Source organism: Drosophila teissieri, chromosome 2L (genome assembly GCF_016746235.2).
Source record: "Drosophila teissieri strain GT53w chromosome 2L, Prin_Dtei_1.1, whole genome shotgun sequence".
In the NCBI taxonomy this organism is placed as follows: domain Eukaryota; kingdom Metazoa; phylum Arthropoda; class Insecta; order Diptera; family Drosophilidae; genus Drosophila; species Drosophila teissieri.
Window position 1 is genome coordinate 16,071,382 of NC_053029.1, and position 20,718 is coordinate 16,092,099.

Below are 20,718 nucleotides of genomic sequence, written 5' to 3' on the forward strand. Positions count from 1 at the left end.
GTCGCTGCCCCCTTTCCACCTGACCAGTGCGTTCTGAGCAAAATCAAGTGTTTTCCTTAAGAAACTGGTTGCTTTGCCGAGTCTTAGTACGTCGTATTAAGTTTAATTTGCATGGCGAACTGAAAATGAAAAAACAAAAATGGAAATACTTTTAAAAGACCCCCAGGCGCCAGCGACTTGACACATTTCTGCGGGCCATGAGAATGAACTTTTTGCAATGCAAAATGCTTTTCCAATAGTTGACCCAATTGCCCAAGAGTCTGAGGCAGAGGCAGAGGCAGAAGAAAGGGCGACCCGCGGATTGACATCAATCATTGCACTATGAGACATTATTCTAAACGTCATCCTCCTTTAGCCGTCCCAGCTGGGTCAATTAGAAATGACTTGGCAGCTTTCGGCTTTTGGTAAGAGCGCCAGTGCCAAGTGCAAGTTACTGGGCGAGGGAGAGCCCAGCACTACCCGGCACTACCCAGCTCTACCCATTCGATAGAAAAGAAAATCTGTAGCTAAACGACAATCGATTAGGGTCAGCCTTCGTTGGGCCTGGAAAGTTGCCCCAATGAACGCCCAGCAAGTGGCGCCCATGCTGAAAAACTGCAGTTGGTAGCCGAGCGTAGCCTAAAAAAATTCACACAGAAAAAAATTGGATCAACGAAAAAATCCTTTGTCATGCTGGTTATCTAAACTTCTGGTAAGATTTTGTATCTTTGTAATTGGAATGTTCAGTTGTGTCAGTTTTTGGTTGTTTAGATTAACATATCTTCACTAAGTTAGATTACTATTTTTCAGGTATGCGTAGAACTTAAGATATTTAACCATTGAAAAGTGCACCTCAAAGAACATTTTTATAATTATTAATATAAGAAGTTCCCTCCATTTGCTAAGACCTAAAACCAATAAATAATTTGAGACGCTTTGGGAAAACATTTCCCGGTGCATATAAGCCATCATGCTCGAGTTCAGTGGGCCAAGGAGTAAACAAGGCTTGGTCAAGTGGCCGGTGGTTGCGATTTGCATGACCAGTCGATTGCGATAGGTGTGCGTGAGGCGATCCCCGAATCGAACGTAGTGGATCCCGCAAAGAGGAGGATCGAAACTGGAACACTTCAATGTGCCAGAGCAATTACTGCCGCAGTTCCAACTTCTCAGTTTCCCAGTCATGCAAGCGATTTTTCCGGTGGGCATGGGTATCAAGTGCACCAGAGGATCGGAGGGAAATGGATTTTCTTTCGGTTGGGTTGCGTTGTCTATGACTCCCATCGCTGCTTATGGTTATACTGGCTTGGTAGCTGGCACAGTGAGCCAATTGATCATTTGACCATAGCATTTACATACAGTCCATGGCGGTTATCACTTTTTGTGGTTTTGCCAATGATTGGTAGAGGAAAAGAAATTTTTAACCGGCTGTGGGGCGCCTGTTCAGTCACCTTACCAATGTAGTTGTTTAGAAATATATCTACTTAGTATTAAAACTTCTTATACATTAAATGTAATATTCCAAACGTTACAAGCGAAAGAACTATAGCACCACCTACCGGAAATGAGTGGAAATTAAAAGCTTTTAAAGCTCTGGTACGCGCGACATCTATTGGCAAGTAATTAAATGTTGTTTAGGTGCCTTTTATTAAAATGCAGCATACTTTTGGGGATACACGATAATTGCAGAAGTGTCGCCCTCTAGTGGATGACTACTTAACTGTGACTGCTACGGCGACATCTATAGGAGTATGTCAGAACTATTTAAAATTTTGAATAACTTGTGTTTTTTACACAAATTTAATTGAACTAATAAAATGTGTAAATTAAAAAAAAAAAGAAACTATTCGAGTTCCCGACTATTGATACCGTTATCAGTCGTGGAAGTGAAGCGATCTTCAACACTGACATTTTTTTTTGAGGCGTTAGAGTGGCGTGAAAATTTTTGGCAATCGATAGAAATTACAAGTTAAAAAAATGAAAAATATCACAAATTTTAAAGTGTGGCGTGCATTGGGTTTGGCGTTAGAGTGGCGTGAAAAGTTTTTGGAAATATAGAAATTACAAATAAAAATGAAAAATATCAAAATTTTAAAGTGTGGCAGTTTATGCGTTTGGGCTTAGACGAAATATCAACAAATTGCGTCTATTCTAGTCGTATTTTAATTAACTTTAGCTTTTGTTTAATTCGACGTTATACGAAGACGACAGACGAAAGAAAACAAAAAAATATCGTATGATATCAAGTATATATTTTTTTTTTTTTTTTTTTTTTTTTTTTACTATATTATATTCAAGAATATATTATATTATATCAAGCGGGCAAAAAAAATTGATAACTACAATTCCCTTATTCCTGCCACTACATACATACATACTACATACTATATCCTGATAGGCGAGCATTGAACTGTGTCACTGAGATTGTAAATCTCCGATTAAGTGCTTTATTTTGCCATTCAGTGGAATGTAAAGTCAGTCTTCATTCAGCAGCATTTGTATAAACAGTTTCCAGCGCTTACAAATACCGATTTTAATCTAGTAGATTTGGAACTGAAATAATGTTTATTTATACATCTATAGTACTTACAATAACTTTTTTTGTTACCATATCTGTAGGGGACTTAGGGCTCGCAGAGGGACAACAGGTAATTGATATTTTATTTATACTTTGATGGAACAAAAGCAGGAATGACCGCTAACCGGAGTGCCTCGACTGTTAAATACCCTTTATTGATCTAAGGGAAGTTTTATGCACTTTATGCACTTAGAGATATGCAAGGAAAATAGAGAGCAACAAATAACTATGTTCTATGTGTATTTTCCATAAATTTTGTTATACATCATGTTGTTTTTCAGTCTTGCACCTTACCAGACGACCAAGAAGATAGATGTAGTACCATTTGCTATCCAACTATAAAGCCCTTGTTACGGCATGTGGCATCGTGCCATCAAAATAGTGAAGTAATTTCCCAACTCCGAGACAAAATTCGAGAACAGGAGATTGACATAAAAAGATTAAAGCTTGAAAACGATATAATAAAAGATCGATTGGAGGAATACAAAAAATCAGCTGTACTAAATAACCAACTGAACGAATCTCTCGACCATAATCGAAATATTGTGAGCCACTTAAATGCAAAGTTAAATTTGTTGATAAGGCTCAATACGACAGACGATCCCATCAGGCAACTAAATGAAGAGAATTTACTACTAAGACAGCGAAATCGTGAACTTGAAGAAATGGCAAATGGAAAGGAAACCCAAATGCAGGACTTACCCAACAGCTGTTTGGGATTTAAGAATGAACAAGGTATAAGGCGAATAAAGGTGCCTGGATCCAGCGAATTTGATGTGTTGTGCGATTCAAAAACTGCGGGACCCGGTTGGACAGTCGTTTTGCGGAATCTAGGTGATGAGAATTTCAACCGTAACTGGACGGACTATGAGTTTGGATTTGGTTTCTTGGAAGCCTCCTTTTTTAGAGGACTGGAAGTTCTGAATATGATGACTCAATCGCAGCCACATGAATTGTACATGGTGGTTTACTTCAAAGACGATTCAAGCTTTTCAAATTATTTTGATAATATTGTCGTCGGCGGCGAGTCTGAAGGTTATAGGCTCACGTCGATTGGCAATCCCAAGTCCGAGGACTTGCTCTTCATTAAAAGACAAGTTAACGCCAAGTTTTCGACTTACGATCGGAACAATGCCAAAACTGAAATCAATTATGCTGCTCAGAAACAAGCTGGTTGGTGGTTCTCGAGAGGCAGTCAATTAAGGTAGGATATAATTATACTCTTGCTTTTCTATTTATTTCATTTAAACTTCTTTTTAAAAGCCTAACAAGTTGGCCTCCGAATGCTAAACAAATTCTGATGCTAATTCGGCCAAAAATGTAATATTATCTGGAACTGACATTGTATGTTAAATTGAGCAAAGACTGAAAAGCATTAAAGAATACATTTAAAAGATTTTAACTTTGTTTTATTATTCTTAAGGAAATGGTCGTATAATATTATTTATACTGACATTCGGGGTACTTTGGATTTTCTTCTCAGTTAAGAGTATGTTGGAAAGAAAAGAATTTAAAGGAGTTGTTTTTATGATGTTATGCATTAAGCAATTATACATCTAAATTAAGAAGTGTATCAAAATGTGAAAGGCAATTTATCAAGTGCCACCCTAACCAATAGAAATGCCCAAGAATGCTTGCAAGTGCGTACATAGATACTTATCAAACATGCCCCCATTTGCTGGGCTTAGTGAGGCGAATAATTCATGTCAATATCAAAACTCATTTACCTGCGGTTGCCTCAGTCTCTCTCATCAAAAAGCCTGTGACGCAAAAACCAACTAAGAAGTAGATCAAACGAGGCTGTGGAGCCGAAATCCCAGGGTGAGGGTGCATGGCAGTAATAGGGCCAATTGGGGAAAATGCGTTCAAGCGAAATGCCGCTTATAAGCCATCGTTGACAACCCAGCCTGCCTGGCGTTGGTGACTAGGAAACGAGTGTTTCGAAATCTCGATTTGAAATATGGAGAAGTTTTTGTCTCAACTTGCCACAGATAGGCAATGCCGAGAACGAAGCGATTTTAATTACTTTCCCCCAGTCATTCATTCATTTCCACTTGTTGCCCATCAGTTAAAAGTCAAAAGAGGAAGCTCGCCAAATGGTAATTCCATTTCCATTTCGGACATTTCACGCTTGAAAGGATTTTATCCCACACCGACAACCACCACCGACCACCGACCACCGAAACTGATGTCTATCGTCCTGTGGCCATTACAACTTATTGCTACTACTGCGGCTACACTTAATACACCAAATTAACTTTTTCGTGGGGGTTTTCCTCGGCCCCGGCCACTGCCACTGCCACGCCCCCTTTCCAACACCGCCAAGCATGCCGCCCACTCGAGGAGCAAGGACGCGTTTATCTGCCGGTTATCTCGCCTTTTGTTGATTAATAGCTTTCCGGTAATTAATTTGCCATGAATGAGGTGCATTTGTATAGAACGAGATGGATTGGTATGGAAATGAACTCGAACGGGGAGGTGGCTCATGGATGTCAATGTGATTATTATTTAAATCAAGAGGTGTTTGCGATGTATTTGATCTAATGAGATATGATTTACTAGGTGTTAATAATCTTGGCTCTGATATCGGAAAACATTTTGTAGCGCAAGTTAAGAAGTAGCAATTATGTATTCGATAAGCTGTGATGATTGTTAAATGAATAATTGGTCTAACATATGAATACACTGGTGAGGTTAAGTCAAATACCATTGCAAGCTGGCTACCTTCGCAAATCAGACATTTAAAACAAGCTTATGATGAGGATGTTTATCCTGGAACATATTTAACCGATAGTCCTTCATCCCGGGCAGAGTCCTTGCATTACCTGAAACTTTTCTCATTATATCTGCACTTGCACAGCGACAAACAGCGGGAAGCGGCGTACTCCAGCGGCAGAGCGAACTTTCTGCCCGCCCACAGCTTCAGGTTTTGCCAATGACTTCCGTCATCACCGACACACTCAAAGTGTAAATTTGCATTTGCTTCTAATTACGAGCGGGAACAAGAAATTGCCCAGACCTGAACCTCAGGCCGGAGAAGGCCCGCATTTGCAGCAATTCCAGCATTCGAAGCATCCCAGCATCCGAGCATTCGAGCATTCGAGCATCCGAGCATCTTGGCAACTCGGAAACTTGGCATCTGCAAATGGAGGAGCACTTGCGGCAATTGCAATTTAGAATTTCAATTATATTTATATTTTTTATGGGGTTTTAGGGTACCCAGGTAGCTGGGTACCTGGGTGGAAAATGCCCGCACACACGGAAGCGCTAGAAAACTACAAATCAAGTGCCACGCACGCAAATTTCCTTTAATTAAAACCAAACTTTTAAGAGCCCCTCGTCTGCATCTTCTTCACGTTCCTCGGCCGCAGATGCATCTTCACTTGGCTACCCAACTGCAAACTACTCGGGCTCAACTTAAGCGAATCCAAGGCGACATAATCTTCGAGTGAGGCCTAAAGTGCGGGCCGCTTTTGTTGGTCGCAGGACGAAGGGATTACAGGCCAAAGTTTGCTCAGGTGAAGAAATACAATTAGCGAGTGGCACGAGGACCCTGTGGCACTTACACTGAGGGGGCTTGCAAATGAAGTACCGAAATTCATTTCAAAATGTCTTGTCCTTGTATTACAACTAAAATTGCATGCTGTTCCCTCAAATTTCAATTGCACGAGATCACTAAGGATTCGAAATCACATGCTTTATCGCCAATAATTAGGTTAAGTTCTTGATTTTCATCAGACTTTCATGTAAGAATATCATTTAATGCATAGGCAAGTGAGGAATACTGCACACTTTTATTTATTATATAATTATCTATCTATTATTAACTGGTTCTCGAAGAAATTAATATTCCCTTCTTAGGGCTGATTTATTTTTCTTTACTGATTATATTATTTACTAGTTAACTGAAGAGATTATTATTTCTGTTTTAAGGGCTCATATATTTTTCTTTACTGATCATATGCCTGCAATTAGCTGGAATTGGGGAATGACACTCCTCATTGGGGCTATGAATATGAAGTCAAAGCCTACAAAATCACTTCCAAGTTTGGTCTCGAAATTGCCCCGCACAAACATCCATCAAGAGCTGAAATTCAGTTTTCCCCGCGTTCCAGCCGGAAGTGCACTTAGTTTAAAAAAAACACGGTAAGGCAAAAAAGGGGCCAAAAGGCAGTAAGGAAAACTTCGCCGCCCCGGAGAAGCGATGCGAGTGCAGTGGGAAACTTTTCTAACCCATATTAAAACATATTTGCGCAAAAATATGCAGATGCCCGCAGAGTGCAAGGAAGTTATCACGAATATATGTATGTGCATACATACCATATCTATATATGGGCAGGTGGCGGTGGTGCGTTTGCGTTTGCAGTCAATTGCTCATTGACTTGGCTCAAAAATTGTTGAGTGCCGAGTTCTAAGTCCTAAGCCCCTGCTAACATGCTGGCCAAAGTTGGCGGCACCAGACCAGATACGGAGAGCCGACATCTTCCCCTTCGGAATACCATTTCTTTCGGGTTTAGTTTCTAGTTGAGTTCACGTGAGCTTGGATTTCAAGCTGTGCGCGCACATAAGTTTGCGGCTTAAGCATGTGAAATTCATATGGATGGATATGGAGCCACCCACTCGCCACATTCGCCCCTCAAATTCAGCCCCACCTGCAGTTGGGCATAAAATACTGCCTGGGCTAATGCATTGCTAGCCACCCAAATAACCTAAGACACTTCGTCGACGGGGGTGCCGAAAAAGTCAAGCCAACTTACTGGCGCCAAAAGTTTAAAATTAAACGTAGCTACATATATCCAAAAAACCCCCTTCGTTGGCCCAGAAACGTGGGTGATACCGAACTATATATTATGAAGTATGTGCTTTAGAAATAAATAAAGATTGTAACAAATGAGAAAAGGTTTTCTTGTTTACGCAATCAATTTGGTTAATAATATCTTTAAATATCTTTAAATAAGCCACTCTAAGTAATCCATAAAAAATGTAAACATTTTTTTGTAAAGAAACAATCGTGCTATGAATGATATATAGGATATTGCAAGCTGGGTATATGTTATATTATTTTTTTAATATCTTACAACAAAACCACCTTAACAAGAATCAAGAAGTTAATGTAGTCAACAGTTTGTTGTTTACCTTTTGTGTGACCCATCGCAGACGCAAATATTCAATTATAAATTCAGCTTGATTAAAGTTTAAAAGAGCAAAGAATGGCCGACAAATTTGCGTTGTAAGCAAAAGGCTAATTATGTTTATGCAAAGTGTTTTTGGGACTTTGAACCTAATGGAATATAATTTGAACAAAATTATTGAAAATTGGAGGTAATTGAAATGAATTTGAACAAATTCCAGTGCACGGCTTTTGCTGTCGTGTTGGGTGTCGTGTTGGGCCACCATCAAAGGAGTCAAAGAGCGTTGAATGTTGAATGTTGAGTGTGGAATATTGCAACTTTGACACGCGACGAAGACGTTGGCCACAGGGCTTTCCCCGGAGCTCTGCAATTTGAAGGGCCTAGGCCTCCCGAAAAGGGTTCATTAGACATTTTACCGAAATTACTGCACATTTCCAAAAAGCAACTGCTCTATGATTAGGTTTGAAGCGGTGGTTTGTTTGAAGTAGAGTAGATGTAGAGGGCTTACTTTGATTTAAGTAAGTTGAGTGAGTTCGCGTCGTAAGTTACTTGAACATTAAGCGGATAAAGTCACTACTACCCACACTAAACGGCTTAGTTACCAACGGGGAGGAGGGGTCTTGTGCCCGACTAAACACAAATTCGATGAAATAAAAATAAATTAGCTGCTTTAAATGAGCCAAATAAATTCATTTAGGGCTTTATGCGCTCCACTGAAGTGCGCCAAAGGCACCGTCTTCGTCGTAGCGGTCTTTCGCATCACCCTCTTCTGGGATGGCAGGGTTAAGAGCCAAGTTGAGGGCAACACGTATTGCCAAACTCGATTGCCGCTGGCGCCGCACAGCAAATGCAATTTCACTTCACCCTCGTCGAGGTACGGAAAAATTTCCAGGGTCTCCGCTCGCCAGTATTCCCCACTCGCTGCAGGTGATTCCCCATCGAGACACTTACGAGTATCTATTGAGTGAGCTGGGTTCGCTTGGGTCGCTCGGTTTGCTCCGCTTGGACCAACAAAACAAGAAAACAACAACGTTTCTTTTGATTATGTCAATGGAATTTGTTTATCTCAGCAAAATGTAACCGAATTGAAAAAAATATGCTCTTTGTTGGCGCTCATTTGCATTTACTTTTGCCCGGATATAAATTTTGCAGATGGAAGGGGTTATTTTCAAATGTCCAGTTCAGTCAATTATATATGCACGTAACACATTTTTAAGTTTCTATCGTAAACATGGGCTTAAGGAAACAAAGTAGCAGCTCTAGATTTGGTTTAATATATTGATTCTTGGAAACGTGCCTCTAGAAACTGAATAGCTTAGTCATAAATTCGAAAAACGCTATTTAAATATAAAAACTATTTAAATTCAAATCAAAAGCCACGCACCTGGCGCCTGTTCCCCAAAAGAGAAGAAAAAACGGAAACCGGTCAATAACCACAACAAATTCGAAACCGGTTTGAAAGAGAAACGCTGGTCAGCTGTGAGGAAAGCCCCTGCGTCTGGTCCAGTGTCTGGGACAAGTTTTTATTTCAGTGTGGGTAAAGAACCTCCGAAATTCAAACATTATATGACTTCGAAAAAATCGTATAAATAGAGAAAGACCTGGCAGAAAGGGCACAGTATCGAGTGCAACATCGAAGCATCCTCATCTTCTGGGATTTACTACAAATCGAATTTATTTTCCAATTCAACATGAAATTCTTGGTAAGTTGCGCTTCCTGAGCTACACCTCGCAGGATTAGAGGACCATGTAATATTAAACGCCCCTTTAGGTGATCGTTTTTGTGGCCCTTTTCGCCGTTGCCTCCGCGCTGCCTCAGTTTGGATTCGGAGGATTCGGTGGAGGTGGCTTCGGTGGATTCGGTGGCCAACAGCAGCAGCAACAAGAAGGATTCGGAGGTGGCTTCGGAGGTGGATTCGGACAACAGCAACAACAACAGCAGGAAGGCTTCGGAGGCTTTGGAGGAGGCTTTGAACAGCAGCAGCAGCAGCAGCAAGGAGGCTTCTTCTAAGGATGTTATTTTAATACGACACTAAAAATTAAAATAAATTATTTGACCCTTTAAAATATTTTTAAAAACAAACCAAAACTGTCTTTTTCTTTATCAAAAATACTAATTCAATAATTTTGGCAATGTTTTATGGTGGACATTCAGATTGACATATCCAAACATTACTTATGAGTAACCTAAATTAACTTCGCTTGCTTATAAACACGTATGGATTTTTTATTGGATACAAAAAAAAAACAAAATTAGGAAAAAAAAATTAACATATTTTATACCGAATCTATTACTTGAATTTATTTAGCCGCAAAGTCTCAAGTTGCAAGTGGCTAATCGAAAATCACTTCATTGGTTAATGACATATGTTTAGTGTCGTTTCGGGAAGTAATCGTGTGCTATAACAACATTAATGGAGTAAATGGGCAAAAATGACTCATTCAGCATTCGGAAATTCCAAAATGTTCTGACAGTAATAATTTAACAAAAAACCTAATTTGATTAGCGAAGAGCAAACGCCAAGAAGAGTTGATTGCAAACCTGTATTTTTAGTGGGCCCGTCGGCTCCAGATGCTCGAACATTTTCAACAACAGAAAAAATCCCCTATAAACACAAACGTGTGCACAATGATCTGAACAGGGAAGTCCGAGCGGCGATCGCACCGTGTCCAACCAGTTTGGAATGGGCATGAGCCTAACAAAAATTCAGATAAATACTCACAGCCAGCAGCCGAAAGTCAAACAGTTGATTTTTGCAATCCAGTGAAACAAGATAGTTGGCTCAAGGAGTAAGGTACAATACTCGAAATGAAATTCGTGGTATGTATTGCTGAAAATTTACCTTGTAGATATCCGAAACTTATAAAAACTTAGCACGGTAGACTTATTAACAATTTCCTATTAATATAGATCAACTAACACACCTATCTATTTGTATTATTTTTGTAGATAATCGTATTTGTTGCGCTCTTCGCCTTGGCATCGGCCCAGTTTCCGTTTGGCCAAATTGTTAGGGATTTCGAACGATTGGAAGGCGGCTTCCAACAGCAGCAGCAGCAGCAGCAAAGCGGCTTTGGCGGTCAACAGCAGCAGCAGCAGGAGGAGGGTGTCGTATTGAGAGGTCCTTTTGGCGGCGGAGTGGAGTTCTTCCAGGAGCAACAACAGCAGCAGCAAGGCGGCGGAGGTCAGCAGCAACAGCAGCAGCAGGAGAACTTGTTTAACTTCTTCGGCTAATGCTCCTTTATGCTCCTTTACAAGGACATCTAGACATAGACTGACCGCCATATATAGAACTCAGAAGCAAGCCATCACTTAAAGCCATGCTCATAGAGATAAACACAACATGAACAAATACTTTTAAAAATACACAATTATAAACAAACAAAGACATAATTATGAATATTATAAATATTTAATTTTAATACTTTATCGAAACAGTAGTGCTAGTTTTAGTTAAATAAAGCAATAACGCCTTGTCAAATAAAATTACGTGAAATCAAATAAAAGCAATTTGTTTACGAGGCCAAGGAGCAGACAATTTGCCTCCTATTTGGATGTGAATTCAGCAATGGCTTCGCGTTTTGTGTTTTGTGTCAAAATCGCGATGATGGCCATGGCCAATTGTTATGGCCAAAGTTTTAAGCCAAAAATCGCAAAACTCTAATGAGTGCTATCGTTGAAATCAGAGGAGAGCGAGTGGGAGTGGGAATTTGGGTTCCTTTATCCGAGAGCAGCGAAACACCATCAAAGTCATTAAGCGGAAAACCCTTTTGGCTTCTTTTCCACGCATTTTCATTTCGCCTTGTAATGACTTCATCCCGGCTTCAGAGTCTTTGGGGTTTTGGTTCTGGTTTTGTTATTGGAGACAATTTCGAAGCCATCCCGTCCTGTAGTTGCCTGTCTGACAAAACAACGCCAGTCAGCGTTGGCTATACAGCCAGCATACCACCCACACACCCACCCACCCAGCGACCAAGAAAGCCAAGAACACCAACACTCGTAACTACAAAACAACTTTTTAATTGCAATTAAATACGTAACAAGTTTTTAGTTGTAAGTGCGACTGCGGAGCACACAGGGAACTTAGCCGTGGCAGTAGTGCCCATTGGTGCCGGAATATTGTTGTTGTGGGTTACCCTTATCTATCCCCTGCTATCTGCGGAATATATATATATACATATATATATAGATGTATCTATGAGATTGCCATTGCAGTGTTTGCCTCACCCGCTCTCTGTGTGTATTGCAAAATTGAGTTGTGCGCTTTGGGGTTTAATTGTTAATTGTTGGCTCAGCGGGCAGCGCTTTTGACGTCGCTGATGACAGTCGACTGTGGAGCCAGAACGATGTGGACTGGGTCGTAAGAAAATCGCACTTTGGGGATTATATTGGAGGCGGTGGAAAGTGGGACGTGGAAAGCGGAAAGCGGAGAGAGATGAAAGATTCGGGCCCAATCCCCTGCGAGGAGGCGGAAGAAAAGGATGTTGCGGATTAGGGAATTAAGTTGAGACCCCTAATGATTTTCGGGTTAAGCGGGGAAACACACATTTTGCGGCAACTTTTAATCAAATCATCAAGTTCATCGAGGCATACGTATGCAATCATTACCCGAACAGCTTTATGACTAAACAATTAAGAAGAAAAGGTTGAAAACTGCTGCTAAATTTGCTTAATAAATTACTGGGAAATATTATAGCTGAGCAGCGTTAGCTGTTGTTTTACTTATTTGTAATGCATTTATTAACAACGTTTTATGTGATTCTGTTTAGATACAATCGGTAATCGTATTATGGCCATGGAAGGTGGAGTGCAGGGCAAATTAGCATTTTCCATACATTGTTAATATTTGATATGCCATTTCATTTGAATGCAAATTAAAATTTGATGGGGCCACTGATGTTGTCGCTTACCCACTTACCCACTTGCCCACTTACCTTTTGCATCTAATGGATCTTTATGTGCACCCACTTGGCCGGCGGTTAAGTAATTCTCCAGGCCCCGGAGTCATTTGGCTTGGCCTCACCAACTGCTGGGGCAGTAACCTCTAAGTGTCTGTTTTTCTTCACCTGTACCGGTACCGGGATTCGGGATTCGGTATTCGGTATTCCTTGACTCACTAATTTGGCCGCAATTTACATAAAGGACGCGCGGCCCCAAATGTTGTTAGCCATGGTAATTTTGCGTTTCTTCGTCGTTTTTTTGTTGTTGTGTATTTCCTGAAGCACCCGCCGAAAAAGAAAGCGTAATTTCTTTTGCCATTCAACTTGATTAAATTAGAGTAAAGGGAGCGAGGCATAGCGACCGTGTACTAATGAGAGCCAGCTGCAGTTTAGTGCCCGTCCGAGAATATTATCCAACTTGCCAGGGCTTCTCTACCATTGCCATCTCTACTCCAAAACTCTACCCACCAAACAGTGACAGATGTATGACTTGGCATTTATAGTTTTGAGCCGCAATTTTCAGTGATTTATTTATGCATGAAATGCAAACAAAATCTGAATAATTACCAACAAAAGCCAACCGAACTGACAGCTCGACAGCCAGCCCAAACAAAGCAAGAAATGCGATACGAGCCACAGCGGCAGGACCGACTATGTGCGCTAAGGATACTGAGACAGGACTACACAGGCAGCGACTCTTGAGCTGTCAGAAAGCATCTGTGTGGGAATATTATAATATTTGCAATCTGCAAAATGCTATTCTCCCGTATTCATATGACGAGCAATGAGCGGGCTCAGACAACAAAGCGGCACCAGTGACATGCTCGAATATGACGGAAGCTGCAGGTCTTTGTTTTGACCATTAAAAGTGCTTGACGTGCTTGGTAACGTTTGAAAAATATCATGTTCGCAGCACAAAATGATTATATAGCCGAATCATTTGGGGAAATCTTGATGTGCCTCAATGATGTTGAATCTTTAACCAAAGTGGATATTTATCAATCGGTTTGCAAGTTATAAACTTTAAGTAGAAGTAGATATTACTCAAAGGTAAGTAAGTAACAGTAAGCACGCCAGATTTTATAACGAATTTAGCTAATTTCAATTAAACTAAAGCGCTGAGAAGTGATTTATAATTAGTTTAGTGCGTGACATGAATAACAGCACACTTCATTTCCGGCCAAAGATCATTGTGTTGAACTAGTGGCCGCCGGCAATCTAATAACAAAGTTTGCGCACTTGAACACTTTGGCCTTTTGGCTTCAACTGGATCTGGCCACGCCCTCTCAGGGTTCCGCCCCTGCAAAGGAAGTGGGCGTAAAGGGGGGAGAAGAGGAGGAGGGAGGAGGGAGGAGGCATCCCTATTATACCGCCGCCTTTCTATGCCTTTGCAGTGCAGCAGTAAAAATGACTGCACACAGCTGTGCTTCATGGCTGCGATGGCGAATCTGGAGGAGGCTGGCGCAACTGCGGCAGTAAGATTTTATTAGCGGTGGTATTAGCAGCGACAGCAAGCCAGCAAGGAGCCCATCCTGCCACTCACACTCACACTCACACCCACTTCCCCGTGGACAGCCGGCCATCTACAGTGGTCGGCGTTGCATATTAATGCAGGCATAAAAATATTTACAACTTTTTTATGCAGCAAACATTTTTCGCCTCCGCCGCCACCGCCGACGGGCGTTTTGTTCGCTGGCAAATTTAATATAATTTCTGGTCGTTTAATGAGGGTCATTCAAAAGTGGTCGTCGAGAGAACTTCCATTTTCGCCGAGTAGCCGGCGGGCACAACAAGTGTGCTGGCCATTATGAGTGACCCTCAGTAGGGTGTCGTAAAAATCGCTCAACAACATTATGCAAAATTAGAGATGCGGCCATAAAGCGAAGAGAGTCTGGAGCCCCGGAGCACCGGAGCACTTGAAGTGCGAGAAGTGCGAATGGGGCCCACTGTACCGGTGATTTGGGGAACGGCATTGTGAGCAGTGAACAGTGGAATCCGCATTTTGGAGTCGCCTCCGGTTTTTGTCTTTCGCTTAATCCCTGCGCCGGCTCGCAAATTCCAATGCTGGTTTCTGTCATCCCCAAAAGTTGCTCGGCCCCTCCACAAAAAGGATGCGGGTGTCGTGGCCCATAACCGAAAGGATTATACAAATAAAAATAAAAAAATATATATATAAGGAAGGGGCCGTGAGTGGGTGAGGTGTTATAAATTTGGGACAGCAGGTGAAAACAATTTGGTGCATAAAGTTTTCGCTTAGCAGCTCAGCGCGTTGGCGACCCAAGGACCTCGTGCCAGGATATGGCTCTGACTTCTGTTTTGTGGCCCAATGCGGTTTGACACAAAACAGAGAAAACAAAAAGGGGCCCAAATAAGAGAAAATAAAAAACCCGAAGAAGAAAAACATCAAGTTCAGGAAAAGGCATGGCAGGCATATTTTTGCATTTGCAGAGCTACGATTGTCACGAGGGAAAAAATGGTATGGATAAAGGCCATTTTCAGTTAGTATCAGCTTTTCATAATCAAAATAGTTGTTGCTTAGCTATAATTACGTATGAATATTCAATATTAAGTGGGAATTTCGTAGTGAATAATGTGTTTATGACGCCCAACGAGGAACAGCCTTCACTCAAGTATTCTAATCAAAGGAAATATAAAAGAATAATCTGTGCCATTACACCGCCATGGCAGGAATAAGCTTTTCCGACTAAGCCTCTAATGCATTTCCCCTTCTAGGTCCATGGTCAATGCAGCCACTTTAGGTGGCGGAGAAGACCAACCGGCAATGACAGCGATTTCTCATGTTAGACGTGCCTTTTTATGTGGCTCGGAAATTAAAGTAATCATTTTTTATTGCGCGAACAAACAAAGGCATTATACTTTACAGCTCTGGCTAAGAGGGAGAGATGACAAACACAATGCAGAAAGGCGAATGGTGAATGGGGAATGGAGAATGGAGACGACCACAAAATGCACTGAAGGACAATTGAGTGCAGAAATATGGCCAAAAGCCGGAGAGAAACTAGCAAACGGATACGCTGTCCGAGCAGGCAAACCGAACTGAAACCATCTAGAAACAACAGCAGCCACTAGCAGTGATGTCGAACATGTACTTGGAAAAAAGTAATTCCAAAAAAGCCTTAAATATTTCAGCTTTTCTTAATGAAGTTCGTAGCCAAAGATTTTATACATCAAGTGCAGTGATAGAAATCAAATTAATCTAGGAGCTCCTTTTCAAGCTTAGACAATATATTTTTACTTAATTCGGACATAGTATTATTTATGGAGTTTAATAAAATTGTTATTTAGAAACATTTAGCATTAGCTAGAGAGGAGAAATAGTCAACACTGCCCACTAAACGTAACCTTCCAGCGGGAATGGATGGACTTGGACCCGACCAGGACCGTCCAACTACCCACTTCCACCTCCCACTTCCACCTCCATCCCCATCCTCCCAGATCTCAGCTAACTATTTGGAGCTCGATGCTTGAAGCTCGAAGCTCGGACCTAACACCACTCGACTCGCACCCTCGACGGGCCAAGAACAAAGGCTTTGGCAGCTGCGACAATGACAGCAGCGAAAATAAAAATATGTACACTCAAACATACGCAGGGAGTCTGGGGCAGACTCTGCAGAACCAGCTCGACCACCCCGCCATTGAGAAAATTGCATTAAAATCTATGGAGTGTGCATAGAAAACGGAGGAGGATGTTCCGCCCAAAAAGGACCAAGGACCAAGGACTGGCCGGGTGGCGCCGGAGTGGCGGAGTGCCGGAGTGTCGGAGTGCCGGAGTGTTGGATAGTTTCAGTTTTTCGGAACTACGAAATGGCGAATTCGTGAAAAATTAAAGGAAAAAGGATATGACGCCACATTGCAACATGAACGCAAAATTGCAATTTTATTATATTTTAACAATGCACTTCGTTACGTGATTCCCGTCAGGAATTGTCCTCATTCCCACTGCACTCCAAGTAAAGCCGAGAGACAAACTCTTACCTTACACTTTATATATATATATATATATACGTATATAGCGTTTTTTATTTTGGTGGTTTCCCTGATGGTTTTATGCATGCAATCTGAATGCAGGACAAATTCACAGTTAACAGTCATATTTTATTGAGTTTTTGTGAATCGCAGTCATAAATTCATTTAGATTGTGCATGAGGAAATGCATTTCGCATGCATTTGTTGTAAAGCAAATGTGCTTTCTGAGATTTATTTCGCTTCGAATAAATAAAGACGTGTTGCATGGCGAAAGTACAAGAGGACACAGAACAGAGAAAGCCATTGGGAAATAATTGAAGTTGAAGTATTTAAAAATATATCACAACTGAGAGGTTCAACTTAAAACAAAAAACTTTATAAGAAAGAAGCGCCTGCATCTACACATCACTCATGTCTATTTTTGCCTTGACATGGGCTTGGACAAACTTGTGTCTCTTATTTAAATATTTTGTTTACCAAGTAATTTTTCAAAATAGGCTTTGTCAACTGAAGGCTGGCTGTTTGCCCTTTAAATGCCAAAACAACTAAAGCCGCAAATAATATGTATTTGCTGTTTGGGCCTGTTCCGGTGCGGTGTCCTGTGGTGCTTGCTTTTCATTTACACTACAAAAATATTATTTACACTTTATGATTTCTTTATATAGCACTAATTGCTGCCTTTATTTTGCGTTTAAGCTCTGAGCTCTCGGCCTTTGCCTTTGGCAGTAAAATAAAATGCTTCGAATGCGAAGCCCAGGAATAAGAATAGTAAAACAGGTCAAGACGCAAAGTAAGACAATGGAAATCAAGTGAATGAGATAGAAAACTTTGACAAAATGAAAACCATTTTCTTGGTGGAAATATATTTAATTAGAAAGAAGGGTTCTTCGCCATCATTTGGCTTAAAAGTACAAATGAACTATATAATATATTATGTCAATTCAAACTAGTGAAAATATATTTAATTAGAAAGAAGGGTTATTCGCAATCATTTGGCTTAAGAGTACAAATGAACTATATAATATATTATGTCAATTCAAACTAAGTAGGTGCATAAACGGGTTATTAATTGTTATACACATTTCCTTTATTTGGGAAGAGTTAAAAGTTTGGGAGCCGTCAGATGCAAAGCGTCTTCGTGGTCCTTCGTGACGGATACCCAGGCATTCGAGAGTGATCTGCGAAACTCAAATATACACAAAACGCACACACACACCCATCGCACACACACTCGCACGACGTAGTCAGATAATATAAAAAGTTTTCCCTTCTTCGGATTTATTTTTATGCCTTCTGCCTTAGCATATGCTTGTTTATAGCCTCTGCTGCTTATGCCACCGTGCATCCTTCGCCTCTTCTGTTTTTGCTGCTTTTGCCGCTTTTGCTGGTTTGGCTGCTTGTCTTGAGCGTGTAAAGTTTATTTTTGTTACTTATTATTATTATTCTGGCGTTCTGGCGCTGTTCCTTGTGTTGGTCCTTCTCCCTCCTATTATGCGTCAGTATCCGGCCGCGTATATGTGTGTGTACATATCTGCGTACTTATTTTTCGTAATTAATTTCGTGCTTCGAAACATCTGCAGCTGGATTTTTACTGCATCCGAAATTACGCATACGCCCCATGTAATGCAGACTTGATGGTTTGCTTTCAGCTACAGCCGCAATTTCGCGCAAAACGTAGCTGCAAACGACTTCGTGTTTGGCTTAAAGCCCCTCTCTCTGTCACACTAAAAATGCCAATTTGTTAAGCAAAATTTAAGGCCGCAAAGGAGTAAAGCAGTATTTGCCAACTAGGCAACTCAGCCAGCCAGACTTGAAATGCGGCAGGGAAAGTGGGGTGCATGGGTACACAATTGACACAACGAATTCTTGCAAATTTCATAGGCAAAATACCGTCAACGGAACTCCACTGCACCACACGGCGTATGTGCAATGTTGGTGGATCGGGAATTGGAAGTTGGAGAGCTGGGAAAACCGCAGACGACGACTTAGGCGGAGTTCCACATGAAGGAAAGGATTCTTAGGGCATATGACATCGCTTGTTTTATGTTATTGTTTAGCAAAAATATTGTTAAGTTAAAATCTATTTTAAATCTATTTAGCTTATGCTTAAGTAAACACACAAAAACACACAAACAAAATACAATATCTTTACAGCTCAATGCACAGTTGCCGTATTTATAAATGGGTATGTGTATGTCTTGATATATATATATTTGATACGTTTTCTATAAAATCATATTAATTAGTTTTGTCTTAAACTGGATATTTATCATGGCTACTAGACCATCGTATCAAAAGCTCAACCGACAGTCACTCAATCGACGTTTTCATGGATCTTCTTAAATTTTTTCCCAACTGCATTTGCCTATGAGCCACTGCAGTGCCGCGTCTTTGCAGCGTAAACAAACCGGTGGGAAAGTGGTGGAAAGCGAATACAGGGCTGAAGGAAAAATGTCACCGATATACATATATATTTACAGACGGTTATCCTCGGGGGATTGTAGAGTTGCAGCCGCACCTCAGCTAAACTTTGCCTTAAATAGAAATTTTTGCTGTTTGCCCCGAGAGCAAATCTTTTTGAGCTTGAGTCCCCAACTCCCAACTTGCAACTTGCAACTTGCAACTTGCAAGCTGTGAGCATAAGCTGAAATATGTCGGCCAGAAGCGAGTGTGTGCAGCAAATCAGAAGGAAATTTGCCAAACGGCAACAATTTTCAGGATAACTAATCCACTCACACACTTCACACTTCAATTTCCGCACGGTTTTCTTACCTGTCTCATGGTGGGGCGCAAATTCGAAGTTGTTTGTTATTGCCTCTCGTTATTGTTGCCATGTTCCATGTCGTTTTCCATTTCGATGGTGTCACTAACATGTTGCGCTTCCCCAAGCCAAGGGGGGCGGCTGGGCGACTACCGTAGGCGGGGGCGTGGCAGCGGCCAATGATTTGAGGAGTGCGCCCAGGCAATTTCACAACGGGCACGTATGCAAACAGTGGCCAAAAAGTGGGCGTTGCTCTGCCAGGGCCTCGAAATGGGAATGTGCCAAACTGTCGGCTGCAATTTTGTCGGCTGGTGGCTTCAGAAAAACGCATAAACAGAAAAAATCTCCTCAGAACGTTGCTAGATTTGCCCGAATCTGCAATACCCATTACTTCAATCATACTGCGTTTTTAAAAATACCACTTTCAAAGCTGCCTAAATATCAGTTTTCTAACTGGCATTAAATGCACGTAATAATGCTAAAGAAGCTGAAATTTGCAGCATGAAGTCTTCTTTAATGCAAGAATTGTATCCTACCAATTGCCTCTGCCTAGTATACCCCGTTTTTAGGACTGCAGTGGTAGGTACCTAGGCAGTAGCCCAAAGGACTATGATATGACAAATTCAGCTGCGTATGTCGTCTCCTTGGGCTTTTGGCTGAGTGAAGAGAATAATGGCCATGCCCTCAGTACAATTTCCGTTGCATCCTCAGTGCGACAGTCGAACAAAAAGGAAAAATCACTTCGTGCGAAATGGGAGGCAGATGTGCAAATCCATGCCTAACTACAAGGTAAGCAGAAATCGGAACTGGTTGCAGATTGAGCTGTTGCCAAAATTTCGGGGATCCTCGACTGGTTTACAGCCCAAAGGGCGAGTCCTGAAGGGCTACAAGGAAATGCAACAGAATTGCGACCAGATTTGAAGTTCTGTCAATCATCAGGAGAATTGGAAATACATTTGAAAAGCTGCTAAGATTCCTTGTTTAAGATACTTCCATGAACTGTTTTGATATTAAATACCTTTGCAGGTAATTGAAAAACTTGAATAAAACTTGATCTTTTGCCAGAATATTTCATTTGCTCCAAGAGACAAGACCCGAGCAAGCCCAACTTAACACATTTATAATGCCCAGTAACGTTATGAAAATGCATTTTTCGACTGTCCCCACGACAATGAGAAACGGGAACAACAGCAGTGAAGAGAAGAGAAGAGAAGGAGAAAAACTCCCCCGACTTCTGGCATAAAATATCACACGTTGGAAACGTTTTTCGCAGCATTTGTGTGGCATTTAATTAAATGCATTTTTATTTTATTTTTTAGTTTCACCCAACGTCACATAAAATA

At 41.1% G+C, this 20,718-nt stretch overlaps 3 protein-coding genes across 3 annotated transcripts; all 3 read left to right on the forward strand.

Annotated features, from left to right (window-relative positions):
• The first annotated feature begins 2,831 nt into the window (after positions 1-2,831).
• Positions 2,832-3,918, forward strand: LOC122626682 (fibrinogen-like protein 1). Its single transcript, XM_043807038.1, has 2 exons — positions 2,832-3,758; positions 3,818-3,918. The coding sequence occupies exons 1-2, from the start codon at positions 3,220-3,222 to the stop codon at positions 3,876-3,878; spliced, it is 600 nt and encodes a 199-aa protein (XP_043662973.1). The 5' UTR covers positions 2,832-3,219; the 3' UTR covers positions 3,879-3,918.
• Positions 3,919-9,319: 5,401 nt separating this feature from the next.
• Positions 9,320-9,704, forward strand: LOC122626765 (heterogeneous nuclear ribonucleoprotein A1-like). Its single transcript, XM_043807137.1, has 2 exons — positions 9,320-9,389; positions 9,458-9,704. Exons 1-2 carry the CDS (start codon positions 9,378-9,380, stop codon positions 9,695-9,697), a joined length of 252 nt encoding a protein of 83 aa, XP_043663072.1. The 5' UTR covers positions 9,320-9,377; the 3' UTR covers positions 9,698-9,704.
• Positions 9,705-10,438: 734 nt separating this feature from the next.
• LOC122626686 (cyclin-dependent kinase 8) lies at positions 10,439-11,068 on the forward strand. The gene is made up of 2 exons (XM_043807042.1): positions 10,439-10,507; positions 10,637-11,068. Exons 1-2 carry the CDS (start codon positions 10,496-10,498, stop codon positions 10,919-10,921), a joined length of 297 nt encoding a protein of 98 aa, XP_043662977.1. The 5' UTR covers positions 10,439-10,495; the 3' UTR covers positions 10,922-11,068.
• The last annotated feature ends 9,650 nt before the right edge of the window (positions 11,069-20,718 follow it).

Excerpts from the sequence above, each read along its gene's own strand:
- LOC122626682 (XM_043807038.1), top strand. The coding sequence starts at position 3,220 with ATGGCAAATGGAAAGGAAACCCAAATGCAGGACTTACCCAACAGCTGT. Across the intron at positions 3,759-3,817 it reads TCGAGAGGCAGTCAATTAAG|CCTAACAAGTTGGCCTCCGA; the intron begins GTAGGATATAAT and ends TCTTTTTAAAAG.